The 25,537-nt window shown below is 39.7% G+C and overlaps 1 protein-coding gene across 13 annotated transcripts in view; it reads left to right on the plus strand.

The window, feature by feature from the left end:
- Positions 1-25,537, plus strand: part of EYA1 (EYA transcriptional coactivator and phosphatase 1) — a 296,853-nt gene that overhangs the window by 195,280 nt on the left and 76,036 nt on the right. For all 13 annotated transcript variants that reach the window (XM_053929895.2, XM_053929894.2, XM_053929893.2 and 10 more), the window contains 2 exons: positions 6,646-6,728; positions 7,144-7,330. In XM_053929895.2, coding sequence (XP_053785870.1) covers positions 6,646-6,728; positions 7,144-7,330 — 270 coding nt within the window. The remainder of the gene's footprint in view (positions 1-6,645; positions 6,729-7,143; positions 7,331-25,537) is intronic.

Below are 25,537 nucleotides of genomic sequence, written 5' to 3' on the forward strand. Positions count from 1 at the left end.
GACAGCTTATTGCTAAGACAGGACCTGAGCCAGGCCTTGAAAGAAGGGAAATGGGGACTGAGAGAGAGAAGCATTAAATTAGAGGAGCAAGAATAAGTGAGATGAGTTTCTGGGACAGCAGGCCCCATCCTGAACAAATAGAGTGGCTGTGGGGGGGGAGCCTTAGGACAAAGCATGGCCAGCATATCCTTCTCCCTGTATCATCATCCCAACTCTCCACCCCAAACTCCAACTGCAGACCCCGTGACTTAAACATACAGACCCTTGCATTTATGAGAGCTCCCCCCACCCCCGTCCCAGCCCCTCTAATCCTTAAAAGGAAAATGAGAATCATAGCATTTCCTGTGTCCCTATATATACTCCTGCTGGTATATTCAACCTTCAGATTTGGGGAGTTTTCAAGAATGCCATTTCTTATCCTGACCTGTTATGCTTTCCTTTTTAAACACATGATCAAGAGACTTCTGCCACCTACCTTTAGTTCCAGCCCCTCCCCCCTGCTTCCCTATACACTTTTTACTGTCTGAGTTTCGGATAGTTTCTGCTCACCGCCTGCCAGAATGTATTGGCTGCCCTTTTCTGTGCGTGGTTGTGTCTTCCTTTCCACCTGAACCAGGTGGCGTCAGCTCATTCACTGAGCAGCCCCACGTCCATGCTCGTGGTGCCTACGTGGATCATGCACGCAGATGTTTCTTTGTGTTGTCTTCATGAGTTAAACTTTCCTCAAGGGAAGGTGTCGTGACACCTGCTCCTTTGGGTCTACAACACCCTCTTGAGTCGTGGGTGGGCCTGTGGAGACTGCCTGTGGGTGCTGTCAACTGAACTAACTTGAAAAGGGTTTTCCGTAATATATTTAATCTGCCCACTCGAAAATAAATGTTCTCTGCTTTAATAAGAGGGCAATGGAATGAAAAGTAATTCTGTCTCTAGAGGTGTTCTAAAAGGAAAGATTTTTCCAGTATTTTGTTCTGGAAATTAGTATCTTCCCTCCCTGCCCTCCCACAAAAAGAAATATGGCTATGATTTTTCACAATAGTTAACTATATAAGATTTTTTTTCCTTTTAACTAATGGTTAAGAAGATATTCCAACAGCCACCTGCTTGGACCATGACTTAACTCAGACCCGACCAAGAATAATACTGGGTATTATTGGAGCTTTACTTGAACTCACGTCTGCCAGACTCCTTAATTGAGAAATAATGGATTCTAAGTAGGATTTTTTTTCCTACTTTGGGGAAATTTCATGATATAACATTACATAAAATGTAAAACATTTCATCATAAAATATTTATGCTCTCTTTTGTTTAATCTAGAGGTGACTTTTCATGTAAAGTCATTTGTCTCTAGGAAGTAAAATACTTTTATATGATTTTGACAAAGCAATTATGAACACTAAACCTAGTTCTATAACCTAAAATTATAAGAGAAGACTTGTAAATCCAACAGAAACTCTCAGTGGACTGTTCCTAACGGAAACAGAAGGTCTGCTTTTCCCGGCCACGTCTGGCCCTCTCTCCCCAGTGTGTGAAGCCAGTGGGGCGGGGGGTGGGCGGGGGGTGGGCACCCTTCTAGCTGAATGTACCTCTCCTGCTGGCCAGCATAGAGCAGGAAATGGGCTTACAGCTACACACTGAACCTTTCTTGGGAGCGTTGCCATTGCTATTTTGCCTCTGCTTTGTGGTGTTCTAAAGTTCAGTGAGGTTCATCAGGTAGTGTGGACACCAAATTGCATCAGATCAGCTGTCAGGATGGGACCCTCTACCCCTTAATAGCTTTAGCCCAGCTTCAGGCCAACAACAATGACAACAACAACAGTTTCTGAGAAGCTTCCATCCAGCAAATGTGTGATGAGTGTGATGACTTTTCTCAGCAAGAAAAAATGAAGTGTATTCTGGTTGTGTGTTTTTGAAGCAGTTGCTAAAATCACCCACTAAATTGGCACTAACACACCTGGTGCTGAGAGTCAGGCACGGTAGGTGTTCGGCAAAGCTGCGCACATTCAGGTCACACCCTCTCCCTTCCGCGTCCACAGGACAGTGGTCCCTGTGTCTGAGGAAGAGCCCAGAGATGTGCCCTGTAACAGGCACCTCCGGCTGATTCTGTGGCAGTGAGTAGCCGTGAGTTTAGTATGTTGGTAAAAAAATATTCAAATAAAATCCCCCTTGGTTACTTTGAGAGGCATATACCATGGAGAGTAAGAAGTTCAGCTCTGAAGCCAGATGGCCTGGGATCGAATCTCAGGCCTGCCCCAGTTGCTCATAATCTTGGGTAGTTTGTTCACTTGTAAAATGGGGTATAATAGTGCCCACCTCATGGGTTGGTTGTGACGGCTCAGTGCGCTGTAACATGTAAAATCCTTTATTTGGGCCTGGCTCAGAGTTACTGCTCAATAAGTTTTAAGTACTATTATTTGTTCTTGTCACTTCTGTTTTGCTTGCAGTACGTTGCTGTCGATCTTAGAGAACAGAACACATCAGTGAACTTCAGAATGTCCCATAACGCAATATAGAATGGGGAAGAAGGCGTGAAGAGCATGGTGTGGGCTGCAAAACCAGACGGGGCTACATTTGTATTTCACTCCCATCCCATGGAAGCTGTATTAACCTAACCCTCAGTTTCCTTATCTACAAAATGGGAATGTGAATACTTCTGTAGATTTGAGTTGTGGAGTATAGGTAAATCATGTAAAAGGGGAATATATACTAAGCACTCAATGGAAGTTATTTTTAGTTTTATTATATTTTGTATTCTGGGTATGTTTGTATGTATTGTCTACAAATACCCAATTGCTTTTATAACCTAGGGTTCTTTTAGACTATTTGATAGGGAAAGGACTAATTAAATATGATTAGTATTAATTTGTATTAACTTGTTAATTACTGATAAATTAGTACAAGTTAGCTTAGAATATTGATAAGTTATAGCTATGTAAATATATATAGCAAATACATATCAGAGATAGATAAATTGGTTGACTGATTCAGTAATCCAGGTTTAGGAAGGAGAGAAGATGGGAACGTGGGAGGTTTTTCTGAGGAAAAGGGCTTCTCTTCCATGCTGATTTGTGAGGCTGATAAGAAATTAGCCAGGATATAATGGGTGGAAGCAAGAGGGGCAGCAGTAACCTTAAGAACACCTCGGGCTGCTTCACTAGTGTCGGAATGGGTGTCTGGGTGGTTTGAGGTTGGGATTACTAGAAAGAGACTAAAGAAGCCCAAGAAATAAACTGGAGCCAGACCTGGGCCTCATGAAGAAGCCCCGGTGAGGAGTTCAGATTTTATCCTGAGAGCCATAGGGAGCCACTAATGGTTACTGTTCTTTAGCAGGAGAATGAGAAGATGAGACATGCACATTAGAGAAAGTATTGCACTGCCTTTGTGGAGGATGAACTGGAAGGGTCAGACAGTGTGCAGGGACCCAGGAAAGGAGGCTGCACACACCCAGCGCTGCTGGCCTGGACTAGCATTAGCCGCTCTCTGTGCCTGAGTCCTACATGAAGGCAGATCTGATGCTGGTGGTGAAAAATTAATATTGCCTGAGCTTGATTCTCTAGTTTGTACACCTCTCCCTGAACTAAGTGAGATCCTTATGGAAGTTGCATTAAATCTCCTGGGCCGCTGAGTGCCATTAAATGCCTGCTCAGCACACTGAATGGAATGGAATCCAGCCTGCAGTCAGCCAGTAAATGAATATAACTTATGTTGAATCCCAGCTAATGTGCAGTCTTGGAAGTAGCATTAAGTCTGCAAAGTCACCTGGGTACCATTTGCAGTGCTGAGCTGTGATTTACTTGGTCATACCTCCGTGGCCTATATGTGCCAATATAGCTTCCACAGTCTTTTCTACTTTGTTCCAGGGAATAACTTATGAAATGAAAACATCCATTTTTTAAATATATTTTCTATATCTTGTTCATTTTCTTGGTGGATAGGGATTATTGAGTTCAGTATTTATTGTTCAAAAATGTGTAGTATAAATGAAAGTAGCAAGTCATAACCTAAAAATGTATAGTTTAAATGAAACTACAAGTATAACTCAAAGCAATTTTTCCTATCAAATGTATAGAATACTTAAAATTTTTAAAAAGGCATTGATAGTCACATTTTTATCCAAAAAAATGTTCTACAAGTAATTTTAAAAATGCTTGTTATAAGTTTGCTTTATATGTAGTATCAATATTAACTGTTCACTGATATGCTAATACAAAATGAGTGACTCATACAACCATGAGGTCCAGTGTTTATAAAAACAATAGAAAACTGATGTCATCCTGATAAGTCCTGTGAGGTCCAAGACTATGTCTTAGTCATCTTTTTATCCCTGTGTAATTATCACCATGAGCCCACTGTTTACCATGATTAAAAAGTATGAGATTGCCATGTAAAAATGAACGTTACTGTGGGAATCTTGGCTGTTGAGGCCCCGATGTTCATGGTGCAGTAAGTATGAGCAGTGTGAGCACGCTCTGCTTATCTGTGATGGGTGTTCTGGGAATTTTGAACAGTTGGTGTTCCTGAAAGATACAAATGAAAAAACCTCAAATATGAGTCTGTGTGTTAACTAAATTCAAAACGATCTTCGGAAATGTTTTTCCTTCTTAATGAAAATAACACATCATTAGACTGGGTTTTCAAAGTTCAGAGATGCTTGATTAAGTAAGTAGAAAAGGAATTTTAGATATGCAAAAAGATTGAGTCATGTTTATCTAGTTTGGGAAAGTGTAAAGAGAGCAAGGACACATGAATCCAGCGGAGAATGCTAGAAATGTTTGCTGGGATAACAATAACAGTTCCTAACATTCGTGGACACCGTACATTGTTGACTGTGCTTTCCAAAATGTTACCTCATTTGATCTGTGTAAGAAACCCTATGAAGTAGAGCTTTTGCCAATAAAGAAAGTATATGTTAGAGTGATTAGGTGATTTGTCCAAAGTCCAAACAGCCCCTAAGCGATCAACTGGAAACGCTGTTTTCTGACTTCAAAGCCACCCCTTAAATGTTCAGTAACAAGTAAGTAATTGGCATACATTAGCTGGAGGCATCTGTAAGTAGCCTGTGCCATCATTTGCCATAAAAATTTTATTTTTTTAAGTGGTTTTTCTATTAACAGAAGCAACACAGGTTCTGAGTAGAATATTTAAGAATGTACATTGGCTTTATGAATATTATGTGATCAGTGGTTGTAGCTCTCTATAGATTACATTTCTGAGATTTTTGTGTTTTTTAAAAATGTCTTATGCCTTTAGACACAGACTATAGTATGTGGGTTACCAGGAGGAAAGGGGTTAGGGAGGTAGTAAAGGGTAGGGCGGGGTGATGGAAGACTTGACTTTGGTGGTGAGCACACAATGCAGTATACTGATAATGTTTCAGAACTGTATACTTGAAACCTATATGATTGTATTAACCAATGCCACCCCAGTACATTTGATTAAAAAAAAAAAGAGTGGAAAGAAAAGAAAAAAATGTTTTATGCTTTTAAAAATATTTCCAATGAGATCACCAAAAATATTTTTATTATTTTAGAATTTAGCAAACTAGTATGAACTTTTTTTCTTACATCATTGAATGTCATTATAATATCATTTAAACAACTGTATACAATAGTAATCTTTTTTCTGATTGACACCTATGGAAAACTTGGGGATGCTTTTCTTCGTTCTGTTATCAGGAACAACACTGAAGACGTCTTCACTAACTCTTTGTATAAATCCCTATTTGTTTCTTAGAGTAAAGGTCTGGCAATAAAATTGCTGGGTTAAATGGTATACAGAATTTCTTAATCACTGACCAGATATGCCAAGAGAAAGGTTGTGCCTATTTAAATTCCCAGTTTGCCACATATGAATGCCCTCTTTTATACACTCGCCAGTCCCTGATCTTGTCTTTCCAAAAATCTTTGCCAATATGGTCATCAAAATGAGTATATTTGTGCTTTGCATAGTTTAACAATAAGATCATAAATAAGTGAGGGGCAGACTCAGATTTGCTCTGAGGTGTGTGCCCTGCACAGCGCCGGCTGTTGGTTGCCGATCACGGGTAGCTCTCCCACAAATCAAACGTTACCTGGACAGCACCTGTAATAATAACGCATCACTCATGTTCCTCTCTGATCTGTGTTTAATCAAATACTTCAAGTGCTGCCCCTCATTGTTCTGTGAAATGAAATAATCACCCTTTTCCGTGGGTCATTATGATGCTAATTGCAAGCACTTTTAAGTTCTTGGAAGCAGCAACATCGTTTGTGAGCTTATAAGAACGTTAAAGATCATCTCATCTTGACCCATCATTTTACTAAGCACACTTCAAAATGTGAAAAATCCTGTTGTGTTTTACTAATCGAAATGGAAAGCTCAGTGTCTAAACTTTTGCACAAATGTGTAATTGCATCCATAGTTTATATGTATTACCATGTCATCACAAACGTACACCTCTTTACTTTTTAATTGTTTGTAATGTAGTAAAACAAAAATTGTCAACCATTTTAAGAAAATGCCATTTGAGCCACGGCGGTGGATCCTGGTTTTGAAGAGAAAATGTGTATTTGCGATGAACTCCAACTCTGCTTTATCTGAGTAATCATTTCCTGTAGACATTATTCCGCCCAGCTCAGTCAACCATATTTCTTTTCATTTTGTTTTAGGTAGCAGTTTTACAACGTCGTCAGGATTATATACAGGAAATAATTCACTCACAAATTCCTCTGGATTTAACAGTTCACAGCAGGTAATTTAAAAAGCCAATTTAATTTCTGAAATTTTAAAACTGCAACAGATGATTTTCTTCCACGAAAAAGGATCTGTTTATAGTACAGTATAACGTGAGAGAGCCTTCCTAAGCCTTGCAGTAGTTCTTTTATTCTTTTTTCTTTTAAAATCTCTTTCGTAGTCTTACATGGTGAGTTGTTTGGTTTTCAGGTTGGTTTAATTTTACCTATTAATGCATCATGACATAGAAGAAATATGAAGAGTATGTCTGATCTTACATAAAATTTGTTTGCAAATCTGGGCACTTCAGTCAAAGCGTGCTTGTGGGTTTCTATGTAAATTCAGAAACGAATCTATTTGCAGCTGTACTTTGAAATGTAAGAAATAAGCAGCCATATTCTGACAGATGATTCTTGTGTGATTTGATTGGATAGGACTACCCGTCTTATCCCAGTTTCGGCCAGGGTCAGTACGCACAGTATTACAATAGCTCACCGTATCCAGCTCATTACATGACAAGCAGCAACGCCAGCCCCAACACGCCTTCAACAAATGCCACCTACCAGCTTCAAGAACCACCATCTGGCATCACCAGCCAAGCAGTTACAGATCCCACAGCAGGTAATTATGCATTTTATGGTTCTGCAGGCTGTATTTCTGGTGCTTTAAGTGAATTTTTCTACAGTCATATATTCATGCAGCGGTTGCACAGTTTTGGCAAATTTTGGCAAGCCTACATGTAAATCAAGCAGCGTGATCATGGCCGTGACTTTGTATTTATTTGTTTAAAAATTTTAGTATAAAGTATGTAAACTTCAAAAACACATGAAATAGATATTTTATTTAATTATAAATATACATTTTTCAAGATATATATTGCTTTTGAGATGCAGACTTACATTTAGCTATAATTAACTATAATTATAAATAATTTGCTAACATATTAACTATGAAAGTAAGTAACATCACCTTGAATTTAATGTTTGTTATCATTAAATATTTAATGTTTTTCCAAAAAAATCAAATAGCATCACAGGGTTGGTGACAGTGGAAAACCGGGACTCCCCTGGCCAATCCTTTCCTACTTGTGCCTGCTGCGAGTGTGGAACAGCATGCCCAAATGTGGGCATTTCCCGTACTTCTGCACACCCCTTGATGGGCCCTCTCCATTCCTGGGAGTTTTCCCACTATGGTTTTGATAATTCTTCATCCGTGTCTTAACATTTTTTAAATGTAATCTCTTCTTTCATGGATAATGAGGTGAGCTACTATCCTCCAAGAGTCAAAAGAGTTTTCTTCCCTTGCCTTTTTTTTTTTTAAGGTTTTATTTATTTTTAGAGAGAGGGGAAAGGATGGAGAAAGAGAGGGAGAGGACCATCAATGTGTGGTTGTCTCTTGTGCACCCTCCACTGTGGAGCTGGCCTGCAACCCAGACATGGGCCCTGACTGGGAATCGAACTGGCGACCCTTTGGTTCGCAGGCTGGTGGTCAATCCACTGAGCCTCACCAGCCAGGGCTGTCTTTTTACTTCTAGACCAAAGCCCACTGTGTTGCTGTAAGTCAGGTTAAAATGGTCTTATACTGAAAGACTCACGTCTATATTTTGATCAGAGTATTAATTCTAGGTGGTTATCCTAATCATGAAAAAAAAGTTTTAAATAACAGATGCTAATTTAAATTTGACTATAAGTTTATTCTGTAAATATTAGCAGGTGATCCAAAAAAAACATCTAAAGTTTTGTGTTCTACCTTTTCTCTGAAATGTATGCTAAGAGTTTTATTCCAGAGTAGGAAGTTCTATCATTCCTAAACTTGTGTTCCAACTAATTGCCAGTACTCTTTTTCTGCACATCCCAAGTCTAAACATTTTTATCCTTGAACATCATATTCCATTTACCTTTTTTAAAAAATCTAGCTTGATAGAATATTCTTCACTCCACATATGTAAATATAGTATTCATAGAACCTAGTTAGTGTACATGTCTCTTCTGTGTTTTAAGTGGATTCCACATCTGTATAGTCTCACAGAAGATAAACTGCATTATAGAAGGTATTGCAGAAAGCGTAGCATATTCTCCCCTGCTTTCATAAACTTCACGAGGAAAGATATGTCTTGTGCCAACTATAGGGATATCTCATAGTTTCACGTGAACGCTCTGGGTCATGCGAGATCTTGAGGACTAAAAGGGGTCTTGAAATCTCGAAATGAAGATAGCTATGTGACTGAGAAGTAGAAAAATTCTTTTAGGGTCTATGGAATAACAGAAAGAGAAGAGGAGACAGCAGAATAATTTTACTCAGTTCAATGGCATTTTGGTTGTGAAGTTTACAGTATAAAACAAGCTGGTGGAGACTTATGTTTTTTAAATTAAGGTTGATTAGAGCTTTTTAGAAAAAACAATTTAGTCATAAAAGTTGGTCTCTGAAATTTGATGTTGTTTTAAGTGAGTTTTATTTATAAAAGGGATGCCATGTAAGAGAGTGGGAATGGCTCAGTGCAGAGCTGTGCCACTTGGGAAACAATGTAAAATTATAATTTTCTAAAGGTGTAAATGATTTTAAGGTTGAATGATCTATTTTAGGTTTTATTTGAATAAATGCTTGATGTTGTGGGCACTTACTTCAATTTCAGTATCTTTATGGCTACACAATAGGAATGAATTGAACTGGGGAGAAAGTACTTTTCAGATTTCTTGTGTTCAGTGTTTCCCACTAAATGAATGTGTATGGATAAGCCTTTTTTGTGTGTTGCATAGTTAGAAATGGAAAGTTCAGTGAGTTTCCACATTGAAAAAGAAATGTGGATTGCTTCAAAAAATTCAAGGAATATTTAGTCTGGGTTTGGGTTTTTTTTTTTACATTTGTGGTAATTCTGTGGATTCAGCCTCAGTTTTCTGGCACTAACCTTTTCTTCTTACTAATGATACTTAAAATTGTAGACTTGTCCTTCTTGATTAAAAGGAAGGTTTTTTTGTAAAGTACATACATTTATTAAAGTAAAGAAGTGAAAGGAATTATTTATTACATATAACAATGTTTTTGTTTTAAGATAGAAATTAAAAATAGCTGAAATCTATTTTCAAATAATTTCAAGTGTTTTTCTTTTTTAAAAAAATTTATTTATTTTTACAGAGGGGAAAAGAGAGAGAGAGAGACAGAGACATCAATGTGTGGTTGCCTCTCACGCACCCCTCACTGGGGATCTGGCCCACAACCCAGGCATGTGCTCTAGACTGGGAATCGAACCGGCAACCCTTTGGTTTGCAGGCTGGCACTCAATCCACTGAGCCACTCCAGCCAGGGTTCAAGTGTTTTTCTTTAATTTTTTAAGTAAGTGTAGTGGCTTTCAAGTCCATATTTTCTAATGCTGAAAAGATAGACTCCAGTCATATCTGTCTGCTCATTTCATGGAACCGTGCAGTACAGGTACATACATACTTATGGTACCTGTTGTGGTATTGTTCATAGAACTGCTGTGTCAGAATGAACATGGAAAGATAACCTGGTAAGGTTTCTTCAGGGCAAACACGTCAGGACTCATTTGGTTTTTTTTAAATTGTGTATTCTTAAAGTTTTGTGAAGAATAGGTATCTTTTAAATCCATAACTTTATGCAGTGTTATTTATAAACATGTACCTCCTCATACATTTTAAGCTCAATAATTATTTTAGTATGTTTATAACTAAATATTGAAAATTATATTCTCCTTTGGAAAGGTATGTGTAATACATTAAAAATGACGTAAGTTGAAAATGAGAGTTTAATTGCAAATACCTAATTCATTTTAAAAACTGAAAGCAGTGCATCATTTTTCATTTTTGTTGAGCGGTAATGAACATATAACATGTTTGTTTGGGGTGCACAGCATCATCATTCGATGTTTGCATAGACTGTAGGATGACGGCCGTGGTCAGGCAAGTTAACCTCCAGGGTTCCTTATAGTTACAGGTGTGTTTTTCCTCTAGTGAGAACCTTTAAGATCTTTTCTCTTAGCAACTTTATACTCCTTTGCATTCATTTTTAAAAATGAGTTTGTTAGCTATGTTTTGACTATCTTAATAAAATAAAGCTCACATCATCTGGAGGTGTGTAGGAATCCATCTACCTTGAGCAATACAGTGAGGTTTATCTGGTCATCCAGCGACATTTCATTTATTGGTTCAAGAAAGTCATGCTTACTGTTCAAATAGAGATGCCAGCCTCCTCCCCACCCCCCAGCTGAAGAACATCTCGCTTGCTTCCAATTTTTGTGACTGTGAATAAAACCAGTACAAACATTTGTATGCAGGTTTTTGTAGGGACTTAATTTTTAGTTCATTTTGGCCAATGCCCAGGAGTGTGATCGCTGGATTATATGGTAATAGTATGTTTAGTTTTGTAAAAAAATGCCAAACTGTCTTCCAAAGTGGCTCTTCCATTTTGCGTTCCCACTGGCAAAAGAACAAGAGTTTCTGTCGCTCCACATCCTTGCCAGCAGTTGATGTTGTCACTGTTTCAGAGTTTGGCCATTAAGTATGATGTTAGCTGTAGGTTCTTTGTAGATTTTTTTTGTCAGTGGGAGGAAGGTCCCCTCTAGTCCTAGTTTGCTGGGAGTTTGTATCAAGAATACGTTTTCTGTATCTGTTGATACGATCATATAATTTTCCTTCTTTAGCCTGTTGATGTAATGGATTACATTAATTGATCTTCAAATGTCAAGCCAACTTTCCATACATGGAATGAATCCCACTTGGTCATAGTGTATAATTCTTCTTGTACATTATTGGATTTAGTTTTGCTAATATTGTATTGAGGATATGTGCATCTATATTCATGAGATATATTGGTCTATAGTTTCCATTTCTCATAATGTCTTTTTCTGGTTTTGGTTTTAGGTTAATACTGACCGCATAGACTAAGTTAGGAAATGTTTCCTCTGCATTTGTTTTCTGGAATATTTTGTGGAACATTAGTATTATTCGTTCCCTAAATATTTGGTAGAAGTCACTAATGCACCCATCTAGGTAGGTCTAATCATTTAGGTTATAGAAGGTTCATTATTGATTCCATTTCTTTAATAGATGAAGCCCATTCAGATGGCATGCTTCTCCTTGGGCGAGTCTTAGTAGATTGTCTTTCAAGGACTGGTCCACATCATCTAGGTTATAAAAATGTGTAGGCATAGAGTTGTTCACGATATTCCTTTACTGGCATTTTAATGTCTTTGAGATTGCCAGTGGCGGCCATTCTTTCAATTTCAATATTAATATTTATGTCTTTTTGTCCAGGTTAGCCTAGGTACATGTTTATCAAGTTTATTGATCTTGTAAAAGAGCCAACTTTTGGTTTTGTCGATTTTTATCTATTGTTTTTCTCTTCTCAACTTGTATTGAATTTTCTGCTTTTTATCATTTCTTCTGATTACTTTTCATTTAATTTGCTCTTTTTCTAGTTTTTTTAAGGCTTAAATCTTGGAGTATTAATTTTAATTTTTTCCCTAATATGTGCATTCAGTGCTACCAAGTTTCCTCTAAGTGCTGCTTGTGTTGCCTCCCACATAATTTGGTAGGTAACGTTTTCATTTTTATTTACTTTAAAAGTTTTATTTTCATTATCCTTAAAACTTGCCTTTTTAAAGAGGCATATACTTATAAGCATTTTATTGGGAAAATTTGTAGAAATTTGATGTACAGTATGTATCATTTGTGACAACAGCCCAGTTATTCATATCCTCCCAATTAAATGGCTTTCTGTTGTTAAAGAATATGTTTAGTTTCTGAGAAAAGGATATTACATGTTATGTTCAAGTTTCACTATCTAAAAAAGAAAGTTTTGATCAGATTCAACTTTTTCTTATTTAAATCTAAGACTGTAAGACAATATCAAAATTAAATCCATGATTACTTTAATTTTTAAATAATGGATTTCATTTTAAATTGTTTTCAAGTTTTCAAAACAAAATTATATTTTAAATTTCTTTCTAAAATTTATTGGGATGACATTGGATAATAAAACTATAGGTTTCAAGTGTACAATTCTATGATACATCATCTGTGTATTACAGTGTGTGTTTATAACTCTTTACAAAGTCAGTGATTTTCTTCTATGTTTAAAAACATGCAAACAGTTAAAAAAGAAAAAAACATTTTAGAATGTTTTTCTTTTATGCTCATATCTGAACATACATTATTATCTCTTGGCCACTGACATATATGTCTTAAGGCATATTATTACCAACATAACTGAATAAATATTTTTTTAAGTGATAAAAATAATTTTACCACTTGAAAGTAATTTTCATGAAGGAAACTTTTTAATTCACTTTTCTAAAAAGAGTACTTAAACCATTCTTTAAAATCTTGTATCATTTGACTCATATGTATAATTAAAATATGAACACTCATTTGTAATTCAGTTACTGTGCTGTATTTAAATAATTTGGTTTGAAGACATATTTCTTGCCCAGAATTTCTTAGAACATGTCATAATAGTTAGGACAACTATCATATTAATAACACATGGTAAAAATGCAGTTGTTGGGTTTGAAGGTTCACATCAACATTACTTGCAATCTTCTAAGATAGTCATGAGGTAGGTACTATTTGTCCCCGTTTTACAGATGAAGAAAACATGGCGCTTAGCTCTTAAATGCTCAGTAAATGTCAGGTATTATGTTAATCAAGAATTTTGAGGCCTAATTCTTATAAAAGAAATATTAACCTATAAAATTATATTTTTTAAACAATAGAAAACAGAGAGAGAGAAAAATGACAAATTTGGGGGGGTTAATGTGAAATAAAGGCTAGTTTGTTTTTATCAGTAATGAGTTTTAGTACAGATACCTTAAAAAGGTTGATTTTTCATCCAGTTTATTCATTCGAATTCCTGACCAAAAACCTTGCGGTTGAAATCTACCTTTTCATGCTCTGACTGCATACAGACAAGTTACTGGTTAAGGTGATGTACGGGAATCTTGCTAATATTGAATTTCAAGTGACAGAGGAAAAGTCAGTATAAGAGGGAATTCAATATGCATGGGAAACCATTTGTTCCCTCTGCTTCTTTGATCCTTGCCAAGGCCCCCGAAAGTAGAGCAAAGCGCCTGAAAACAGGGCAACATTCTTGTGCGGAGTTGCAGGAGAATGCTGAGCTCTCACAGGAGCTGAGCGTGACAGGATGGAAAACTGAACTGCCTGCGTCTTCCCTCTAAATGCGAGGAATTTGGGCCATGTCTACACCACCCAACATGCCTGCATCTTCCCTGTAGAAAATGATCCGGAGATTTGCAATAGCAGGCACCTTGAGGCCTGTGTTTTGTCAAATGAGCGGTTTTGAAAAATCTTTAGGCCATACTTGCTCATTTTCACAGATGCCTGTGGACTTGGGAGAAGTTTGCCATTTGTTCAGCTCAAAAATAAACTGTTTTCAGTGAAACAGTTTTCACTGACATTTTGGAAACATGTGTCAGCAAAACAAATATTTGTATCTAAAATAGCCAGGCTATTGAGATGTGAGAAAACAAAACAGATGTTTGTTTGGGGTTGGTCAGTGAGTTTGTCTTGATTGCGTGTGTTTTCTTTTCTGGTTCTCCCCAGAGGATATACAGTGTTAACCTTAACGAGATTATAAAATTCTTGGAAATTAAGTTCCCTCTTTGTTTTATACTGGCAGAAATGTAATAAAAATGAGTTTCCTTACCTTTGAATTTTGGACAATATTTCCAAAAAGTGAAAAATTCTGTGTTTTAGCATGTACCCATTTTGGGCCTCCTTCCGGGGCTGAGTAATTTTGTCAAGTAGTTAGCCAGAAGGCAGGGTGCCTTACAGCATCGGACTAATACCCTTGGGTTTGAATATGTAATTTTTTTCCTTATAGTTATATATAACATGATGTGTGTAAATAATCAAAATAAGATAGCATATATTATTGAGCTAATTAAGTTAGTTTACTGACTCTCCTAACCATTTATATTTTATCTTTTTTGTAGCTCATTGATTTACTGTTTCTGTGAGGCATTAAGTATTGAATGGGACCAGCACTAATCCATGTAATAAGCTCCCATGTTTGAGTTGGAGGAGGTGTCATTGACTGACCCAGGTTTTTAGTTCGAGGGGGAGGGGGAGAGAACAAAGCTATCTGTGTTCGCCATCTCTCTGTCTCATTCAATTGGGATTGAATGGTTTGTGGATGAGTTTTGGATTAACTTTTAAATAAAGGTAGGATTGATGAACCAATTTTATTTCCTGCTTGAGAGCCACAAAAAAATTAAGTTTAATGATTTTTTTTTAATTTACTGGATGACAACATATGAGCATGGGACAAAATTATAAAAGTACATAAAGGTTTACAGAGAATGAAATTCTCTTCCTCTCCTGTCCCTAGGTCCTTTCAGAGAGTCAGTCTCTTCTGTATTTTTCCAAGGATACACTCTGTATAAATACATGTCTAGCACCTGCCCTGGCCACTTTCTTTCATATTCAAGTATATATTCTTTTCATTATTCTTTTCCTTAAAGCAGAATACTATACATGCTCTTCTATACCCTACTTTTTTGACTTAACATACAGAAAAATACTTGATAAGTATTTTTGTTGTGTATTTGATATACAAGTATAATAGTAGCTAATATTTTTTGAGTGCTTACTATGCACTAGACATTGTTCTACACACCACTCATTTATGAAGTTAGCTCATTCCCACCTTGTTCCATGAGACAGTCAGGGTTGACTTTATCCCCATTTTACAGACGGGGTCGCCAAGGAGAGGTCAGTCAGTGACAGCCCTGGGATTTCAGCTCCAGAAGCTTGGCTTCAAACCTGACTTCTTAATCAGGAAAGCATGCCACTTCTTGAAACCACTGTGTCTGAAATTTCAGAAATGCAGAAAAATGAACGTGTAAACAAAGAGTTATAAAATGTGGTGGCTACCTGGTATTCATTTTTTTAAATCACTCATAGCACCTAGCAAAGGTAGATGTTAGAAGGTATTCAGTAAAATATGTGTTAAATGTTTGAATGTTCTCTATTTGCTGCTAAAATCAGTAGGTCTGTAATTATCAAGAAGCAGTGGATAGTATATCTAAAGTTATCTTGTACTGTAAGTATTCCCTGAACTGTATCTTCTGCTTTCTTGAATCTGCTCTATCCTCACTCCCCCTTTATCCTACTTAATAATTATCTGTCATGGACCTGCTTTGGAAATAATTTTTCACAACATCTCTTTGCCATTTTCCTCCCCTTACCCACCAAGGAATTCATTCTCTGCCTTGACAACATTTTTTCTGCTCCTAGCTCACAGCCAATGACTTGATACTTGATGACTAAGTACAGGGATAATGATATATATTCTCGTGCCGAGGAAAAGGGCAGCCGTCCATTTTAAAGTGAAAGTAGGCTCCTTAACCCAGTACAATCTCCTTCTAACACTTTTGAAAATGTTTATATGACCCCTTCAGAAACTTCACCAATTTCATAAAATTAAAGTTGCATTGTCTTCAGTACTCCTATTTAAGACAAAGTTTACTGTTTTTCACTTTTAGGTAACTGCTAATGTTTGATTGCAATGTTGGAATAGTTTACATTGTATACATGCTGTTCTACAGGGTGGGGCAGAAGTAGGTTTCCAGTCATTCCTATGGAAAATAATACAATTAATAAATAATAATACAAGAATAAACTCTGTGTTTGACATACAACTGCAAACCTACTTTCGCTCCCCCTGTACAGTGCAGCCCAATGATCCCAGATTACTGGCTGGCTTGATTGTCACGGATTGGTTTGGAAATCATGTCTGCCATTGTTTCTGTGAGAAAATAGCTTCCAGATTTCAAACAGCTGGTTTTAAAATACGTGGAATGTAGCTGATCTTTAAATTGATAACTCTCTTATGTCTGCAGATCCACTTGAGTAATGTTAGCTTGAGCAACTGGGCAATAGGGAAGCTTTGAATTTTAAAGGTGAAATGACCATATGAACTCTTTTGCCTAAGACCTTCACTTGAGTGATTATGAATAAGGAATCCAGAAAGATTACATTTTCCCAAAGCAGCACAGCCTGTCGTTGTCATCAGGGGCATCTCTTGATGGCACTCTGAAGTGGCAGCCTTGGGAGACAGCATGACCTGCTGTGGCCTTTCCCATGCTGCCCTGGGCAGCACCCCTGTCCCCTGAAGATGGGTGTCCTTTATTGAGTCCCAAAGTAGGATCCGTTAAGAATACAAGTTGTTGGGGCTAAGTTTATCAGGGTTCCTACTCTCAGCTTTTTCTGATGCATTGATAGGATGAGACTCACTGGGAATTACATGTAGTTCTCCACTCTCCACCCACCCACTCCTGTAGAGAATATCTGTGAGCATCTCTTGGGCACCACGCTTCCTTGGAGCACAGGTGAGGGAAACTGGAGTGGTGGCTAGGGACCTGGAGCTGGGCAACCTGGGTTCTGTGTTTTGCCCTGGGTAGGTCTCTTAGCACGTTGGTGTATCAGTTTTCTATAAAATGTGCATAATACCACTCTTAAGCTTAGAATGAATGTGAGAATGAAGTTATGTAAGGGACTAGCTGACACATACCAGGCAGACGTTTATAATTACTTTCTGTGTGCCAGGCACCATGCTTGGTGCTGGGGACATGCAGGTGACAAGAAAGGCATATCCCTGGCCTCAGGAGGCCGACGTGTTCCCCTTGTGAATATCATTACTATAGAGCATTGTGCATCGTGGTGGTTTCAGAGATGAAAGCCCCTGACGTGTGGTCACCAGTTTCCTTGACAGAGAATCACTGGTGGAGGGGTGGTTTAAAGCAGGGAGTGAAATGTGAGAAGGACGATAGAAGTTTCTACGAGGTTGTCCGTAGACTACTGGAGAGTGGTTAATGGTTGCACTCCAGGGACGATAAAGCTCTATGGATTTAGTTACTAGACCTTTCCTGAGGAATTAATTTGCCTGGGAGACCTGAATTAGTGATTGTGATTGTGTGGAAGGGCAGTAATGGTTATGGAATACAGAAAGAAAAGTCAAAGCAATTCTCTAAAATTAATATTTATTCATCTCTGACTTCTGGTGAACTCTGTAAGGTTAGTCAACAAATTTTCTTGCCTGTGGTTTATTATGGTTGATAGCTAAAAGTTTTCAAGGTTCTCTTATTTTAAGTCTTTTAGACTTTGATAAGGTAATAGTCACTATGAGTCTAATATAATTTAATGTAATCACTTATTCAAGGGCTTGCTGAGGTCCCCTTTTTGTGGGGGACAATACAGATAGCTTCCACTTTGAAACTGTGGCCTAAAATTGTCGTGGTCACATTCTGTGGCATGCTGTGAAGGCTTGGTGGTCTGTTACTTTGTAGCATCTGCATGAATCCCAAGTCGCTTTCTGAGGCATATCACAGGCCCTCTGTCGGAACTATGGCTTTCCACATGGGGATCTTTCTTGATTAGGCCTCTTAATTTTTTTAAGACAGTGTCATTCCTGTTTTCAGCAGAGCTAACTTGGTAAAGCTGTGGTTTTCCACCCAACTCAGCAACCAAGTATAGCTCCTCTTCCAGCGACTCATTAGTATAACCTCTCGCCTCATTGCTGCTTAAAGCTCAAGAGGAAACTCACGTCCGTCAGCTGCCAGAAGGATAAGTAATGGTCCCCTTCTTCTAGATATTTTCAGTTTTACCCTAAAACAAGCAAGGTGCCCGACCCCAGCGCTCTGTGCTCGGAAGTCCTGAGTGTGGAGTCAGCTGTCGTCAGCCTCTCAGAAGGAAGAACCTTGTAAAATCTGCGGTTTGATTTGCCATGAGGCTGGGCTCCTGGCATCACACAACCCCCTCTCAGTCAGCAGACCTGTGAGGCATGTCTGTCTTGGCTCTACCAGGAGCACCTGCGTTTCCGGAGCGACCTTGCTCTGTCTCATCTTCTGCACTGAGAGCTGTCGGCACCTTTGCCTGCACTGATCGTAGACCTTTGGTCAAGCGGACCTGTGCTGACCGCTGTCTCCCCTGGCTTTTGCTTACTTTTTCCAGCCCAACCTTTCTTCTAATGTACTCATCCATTTTTTTAAAAAAGATTTTAAAAATGCTTGCTATACAGTCATTGTGTATATATTTGATAGGTTATCTCTCTTAAACCGCTTTTGGAGAAAGGAAGAATATAAATTGCTCAGAAAATAAAATAAGAATTTAAATGTTTTATTTAACAAGAATAAAGGGCCATGGAACAGATTCCGCAACCACTCCATGCTCAGGAAGCGCTTACTTTGCAAATGACATTGTAATTAATTAGAACCACAATTTGTAAACATCGCCCTTTTGGTTCATATGCGCTCAGGAAACCTTAACTCTTTGGTGAGTAATCTGCACAAAAACCTTCTCATAGTTATAGCTGCCCGAGAGCACACACCTGTTTGAAGCCCCAAATCTACCCTAACTTCAGAGACTTGTTAGTAGTTTCAGCTCAGCTGATTTGTATATAAAAGCACGTCGCCAAGTGTGAAATCCCTCCCAAATGTAAGAATACATTTTCTCTACCGCTGACATTATTTTCAAATTATGCAGTTTAAATGATCCCACTCGAAGCATTCTAAGAACTTCCTTCTGGAGGAGTCTCTTTCTTTTCCCGTTTCCTGTTTAGTGTTTTCCCTAAAGCATCTGCTTTAGTACAGTTGTTCAGCTAATGGTCTCCCTTGACTCAGCATCGATATTGATAGAGATTCCCGAGGAAGCACATTTCTCACGAGACTTATTCCTTAATCGTGCTATTAAATTGTGTTACGCCATTTGCGAACTTAAGGAAAGGCAGCAGACGCATTTCGTCTGTTGGCACATATAAATGGGTTTGAGGATGCTCTCCAACATTTTGTTAGCTGTTCATTGAGCATCTCTTATTTAGGAAGTACCATTGGGGTCTGTGGGGATACAGAGAGCAAGAGGGTTATTCTTAGTCCTCAAGGAGCATTGTATTATATGGAAAGCCAAGCCTAATAAAGGTTAAGTTTTTAAAATGTTGTGCTAGAAGCAACAGCCAAGTGCTCAGGAAGAGTGCAGGAACAGAGGCTTGTCATGTAAAGTGTTTGGAGAAAAAACTAAAAAGGAGGTGGAATTCATCCTCAGCAATGAAAGACGTGAGTGAAGGCAGGACAGGGTAAGGGAGGGATATTTAGTCAAGGCCAGAGGAACAGACCCCTTTAAATGGGCTTAATGGCAGAGTATTATTCCATTAAGAACAAACTGAAACTACGTATCAATTTCACTAAAGATAAAAGCAATTTTGAGCTGGAAGATCACTCTGTTTAAGGTTATCTTTAATTGAGAACTGAGCTCAGAGAGGTGACTTTGAACAATGCATTCCACACGACAATACTAACATGTTTCAATGAAATACTTTATCATGCATCATCTTATGTACCCTTCACAATGGTGCTGTCCCCTTTTTACTGTTGAGAAAACTAAGGTTCAGATAATTGTATGAATTACAAGTTACCAGGCCCATTCTGAAATACATGCCAATCTTACTGTCCAAATATGTAGGTTATTCTGTCCACTACCAGGAAATTTGAACTGCTCAACTTTCCATGTTCTGTCCTGTAAGTTAGGGAGGATGTGGAGATGGACCAAAATTCCAAAACTGGCAAGAGCCACGTCCTCTGCACGTGGGTTGTTTCCCAAACATTGAAATGAAAGGAGGCCTCATCTCCGGAGTCAGTGTGGGTTCAGGAATCCAGGCAGCTCAGCTGGGCCCTGGGCAGGTCCTTTCCTCGACCCCAGATCTTCAGGACAAGGTGATGACCAGCCTGACTAGCAGAGGCTGCCCTGCCCGACTTTGTCCTCACCACTGCCAAAAGAGTGGTCTGGCAGGGTCACTTTCAGAGAGACCCAAAAGAGGTGGGGAGAGAGACACCTTGATATCTAGGGGAAGAGTGTTCCAGGACAGGAAACAGTGGTCACCAGGGCCCGGAGGTGGGACTGCACTTGGTAGATTCAGTGAGTGACAACGGGGAGAGGTTGCAGCACTGTGGGAGAGGAGAGGGGGAGCAGGGCAGAGAAGGGGGTACAGAGGCCAGATCACAGCAGGCCTGTGGGTGTAGAGAGGACTTGGGAAGTATTTAAGCAGAAAAGGGACAAAATGTCACACACGTTGGAAAAGAATCTCCTGGTTGTTGCTGTGTCTCAGCCAGAAGGGAGCAGAGCCATTGAGTAGGAGGAGGTGACTCCAGGCGTCCAGGTGGTAGGGGACAGTGGGTCAGTGCTGGGTGTGCAGGGATGAAAGTGGTCAGATTGGAGAGAGATTAGAAAGTTGAATGCCTGGGATTTGTTGTTAGATTGAGTGTGAGAAGCAAGAACATAGGAATTATGAATGACATCATGGCTTTTTGCCCAAACAGCTGGAAAAGTGCATTTGCCATTTACTGACGTGAGAAAGTGGCAGGGAGAGAAGGTATAGTTGAAGAACTCAGGGTTCTGTTTAGCACCTGTGACATTTGAGATGCCTTAATTAGAAATCCCAGGGGAAGACCTGGCCAGGTGGCTCAGTGGGTTGGAGCATTGTCCTATACACCAAAATGGTTGCGGGTTCAATCTCCAGTCAGGGCGCATAGGGGAGGCAACCCACCGATCTTTCTCACATTGATGTTTCTCTCTCTCCTTTCTCTTTCTCTCTTCCCCCTCCCTTCCCCCTCTGTCCCTCTCCCCCTTTTTCTCTAAAATCAATAAACATATCCTTAGGTGAGGATGGATGGATGGATGGATGGATAGATGGACAGATAGAAAGGTAAGAAAGAAATTCCAGGGGGATATGGCAAGTTAGTTGTTGGATAAGTCTGATGTTCATAGGACAGTTTAGAACCTAAATTTGTGAATCACCACAAATGCCATTTAAAGCTTGTGTGCCCGGATGAGTTGCCCAGGCCGGCAAGTGCCAGTGCAGAAGGAGTGAGCACGCAGACCCAGGACCTTGGAACTGAGGCGGAGGCCTCCTGGAGGCCAAGAGAAGTCAGTGTTGAGAAGGAAGGCATGATCAGCTGTATGCAACGCTGGTAAAAGTTAGAGGAAAATGGGATTTTAGATTTGATCATTGGATTTGACAATGTTGGGGTGATTGGTGAACTTGACAAAGTGAAGTGTTGGTGTTTTAGAGAAAATAGTGTGATTGAAGTGGGTTTGAAAGAGAATGGGAAGCAGATACTCACAATTCTCTTAGTTATTTTTGCTGCACACTACAAGGTAATGAAGAGGTGGAGCAGCAACAAGAGAGAGTTTGGGAGTCTATTTTAGGCCAGAACTATACCCAGCCTATATGCACAGGCAGGTGGTCCAGCAGAAAGGGAATGCTGGCTGGTGTAGGTGACAGAGGCCTACGATCTCACACCCAGACAGGGGGTTGGCCTCAGGAGCCCAGAGTTAATCCATCATAACAAGGGGGCAGGCAGACTGAGGATAACAAGTCCTGGCAGGGGGTTTATTTGGCACAGAGAGTGTAGAATAGGAGCTTCTATTTCCTCAGTGAATGAGGAACCAGGCTGCTTGCTTGTGGCTGGGGAGTTGACTTGGTCTTAAAGAGTGACAAGCTGTCTCTTGCTGTTGCTTGTGACCTCCAGGACCTAATAAATCCAGGCAGCACTAAGTTACTGGGCAGGCAGGAGCTTTTGTCTTTCTCTGCTGGATTGTCAGTGCTTAGCATGTTGCCTGGCACATAGTAGGTGCTCTGTCTTACCACAGAAACCTAAGGTACCTCATGCTTCAGTGACTCAGAGATCTGTTGGTGATGCCGCAGGAGGGACTGGCTGTGTAATTTGTGGGCCCCAGTGCAAGATGAAGGTGCAGCCCCCTTGCTCATAAAGAGTTTCCAGATAGCACAGCACAGAGTAAACCGAGTGCAGGGCCCATCTGAGCACGAGGCCCCGTGTGACTGCGTAGGTCTCCTGTCCGTGGCGCTGGCCCTGACTCCAGGTGTGGGGTGAATCTGATCAACAGCAGTCAGCAGACATGGGGCAGTGGCTGGAGGTACAGTTCCCCGAGAAGGAAGCATTACATATTTACCTCTCTTTCAGAATTTGAAGAGAGAAAGATGGAACCCAAATAGTAGCTGCTGTCTTCAAAGGTGAACAGAGCTGAGTTCTAAGAAAGTGAGTGGAAAATGCTCATAGCCATTTAGAAACCTTCATGGTTAAAAAATTCATGAGTGGTGTCTTCTGAGACAGAATGCCTCAAATCACAGTGGTGAGAGGGACGGGGAGGAAAAAGTTAAATCCTACAGTACCTGAGGTTGCAGTCATCCATCTTCAATGTAGTGTGGCATGAATGATCATTAAAAAAAATGTCCTGCACAGGTGACTCAGTAGGTTGAGGAGTCATCCATACACCAAAAGGTTGCAGATTCAATAGCTGGTCAGGATGCTTACCTAGGTTGCTAATTTGGTCCCTAGTTGGGGAGCTTATGGGAGGTACGGGAGGGCAACCCATCAATGTTTCTCTCCCATGTTGATATTTTCTCTCACTCACGCTCTCCTCCCCTCTCTAAAATCAATAAATATATCCTCAAGAGAGAATTAACAATTTTTTTAAAAGATACAAGAAAACCCTCCCCATTCATTCTCAAACCTCCCGGAGAGAAAGGTCCATGAATGGGAGGTTAGATCCAGTGCAAAGACATGAGCTATTTTGTCGTTGTTGTAAATGGATTTGTGTCTAAGAGTGTTTCTAAACAATAATATATAAAGATCTTGTTAAAGACATTTTCCAGCATTATCCCCTTCTATTGAGGAAAGAAAAATTTACCTGAACAAATGGTGCATGTACATACTTTCTCTATTGTGAGCGTTTCATGCCTTTGGTATTGCCTTCTGTCACCTGAGAATTTGAGCATGAGGCTTAAGCCACCACTGGAATTTCTTTAGAGTCTGGAGAATAATAGGAATTTCAGTTCTCAACTCTGAGGCTTTCTGAGTGTAAAGGCTGAACCCAGGCTGCCCTTCTCCCTCACTGTCTTACAGAGAGAAGAATCCATTAAAAAATATTGTCAGAGGCCTGGAAGGAACATTTGTCAGATTCAGTTGTTAGAGGTCCCTGTAAGTCAAGGAAAATCTAGGCTTTCAGTGGGAGACGCCTGCGTGCCCCTTCCCTTGGCCCTTTCACCTAAACTTTCTAATGCCCTGCATAGTGAGCAGCAGAACTTGGCCCTTTCACCTAAACTTTCTAATGCCCTGCATAGTGAGCAGCAGGACTGGACGAGGGTAGGGCCTTGAATTCTCCTTTGCTCAGAAACACGGTTTAGCTCATTTTCTGGTGTCACTGGTGTGCCTGTGCCCTCCATATTCAAGCAACTACGAAGATGGTAGCCAGTGTCCCCAAGGCCACATATCTGGAACTGAGCCCATCTTTCGGTTTTGTTTGGTTTGGTGCCGGCACCTAGCCATTCTGTTAGAGATGCGTGCACAAAATCACGCCTAAGGCGTGTGTGCCTGGTGTCCATATCCTCTTGCATTTCAAGTTACTGTGTTCAGGGAAGAAACAGAATCTTACCCTTGTCTTGTTTAGTTGGCATGTTCGAGATAGATACCTTTGGATATCGTGATGGCTCAGCTCCCTGACCCCCAGGGTAGGGTCTTCTAAAAAGGATCTATTAAATTCCTTTTCTGCTCATTAGCGACTCAAAAACAATAGCACTTTGTTTTGGACCTTGTTATCCACTTAGTTCAGCAACATGTTTTGCTTACTATCTTTACCACACAGTTTTAACATTTAACGTTTTCATCAGTTTGGAAGAAGTGATATCACCCCGAGAGGTCAGGAGACAGTCACTGAATTGAATGTCAGAGTCACCACAGAGTTGCAGAAAACGCAGAGTTACTTTAGTGATACAACTACACGTTCCTAAAAGCCAGATCTGTTTTGTAAATACAGTTTCATTGAAACACAGCCACATTCCTCCATTAACACACTGTCTGTGGTTGCTTTTGCATTGTAACAGCAGAGTTGTCATCGCAACCGAGACCATATGGCTCACAAAGCCTAAGATATTTACTGTTTGACTCTTTACAAAAAATGTTTCCTGACTGCTGCATTAGAGGGGACAGACTCCACCCCCAAAAGGAGAATTGAAATTAAATAGGGTGGGCAAGTCGGTTCCATTCCTCCTCATGACCTGTGACCCATACCCTGCTGACCTGCAGGTCAGTTTCACGGCTTTTGCCGCTCACAGTGCAACTGGTTGAGAGATTTTCTGGGTAATTGTGATTGTATGTGGTTTTTACCATGTGCATTGATTACAGAACCCGTCTCTGGAGTAAGATGTAATCTCAATTATTTACATCAGTTAACTCAGTTTGCAGAGCAGTTACCCCTGCCCCAGAGGAAAATTTCAAAAACTGCAAACAGGATATACCCAGTGGGTGCATAGGATTCTTTTGCCCAGTGGCATCTACCCCTTGAGGACTACCAAGCGAACCGTGACATCCTTTCCTCATTGAGTCAGAATTAAGCTGGCTTCTTTGTTTCAGCCTTCCTCATTTTGACCTGACGTGCCACCTTTTAAGATGACTTTTGCGTATACCTATGTTGATTTTGAGAGTCTCAGAGTTTGGGGGTTCCTAGGTGTTGGTTGCTCTCTGGCATCTCCTTCGTACTCACCCATGTGAGTATCCCATGTACTTAAGTCTTGAATATGATACTTCTGCTTTTAGGGAAGTAACATACCCTGTTCTTTTTATCTGAGTTCCCCATAGCAACAAATCGGATGTAATTATTGATTACCATGTTCACTGAATTTGGATAATTTTTGTAAGGATTTTCCCCAGAGCTCTGCAGCTCCTTTTGTAATAGGTAGTGTATTAGGGTTGGCATGGACTCGGGGTCCAGACAGAAATCGTAGCTG

This window comes from Desmodus rotundus, chromosome 8 (genome assembly GCF_022682495.2).
Source record: "Desmodus rotundus isolate HL8 chromosome 8, HLdesRot8A.1, whole genome shotgun sequence".
Lineage (NCBI taxonomy): Eukaryota > Metazoa > Chordata > Mammalia > Chiroptera > Phyllostomidae > Desmodus > Desmodus rotundus.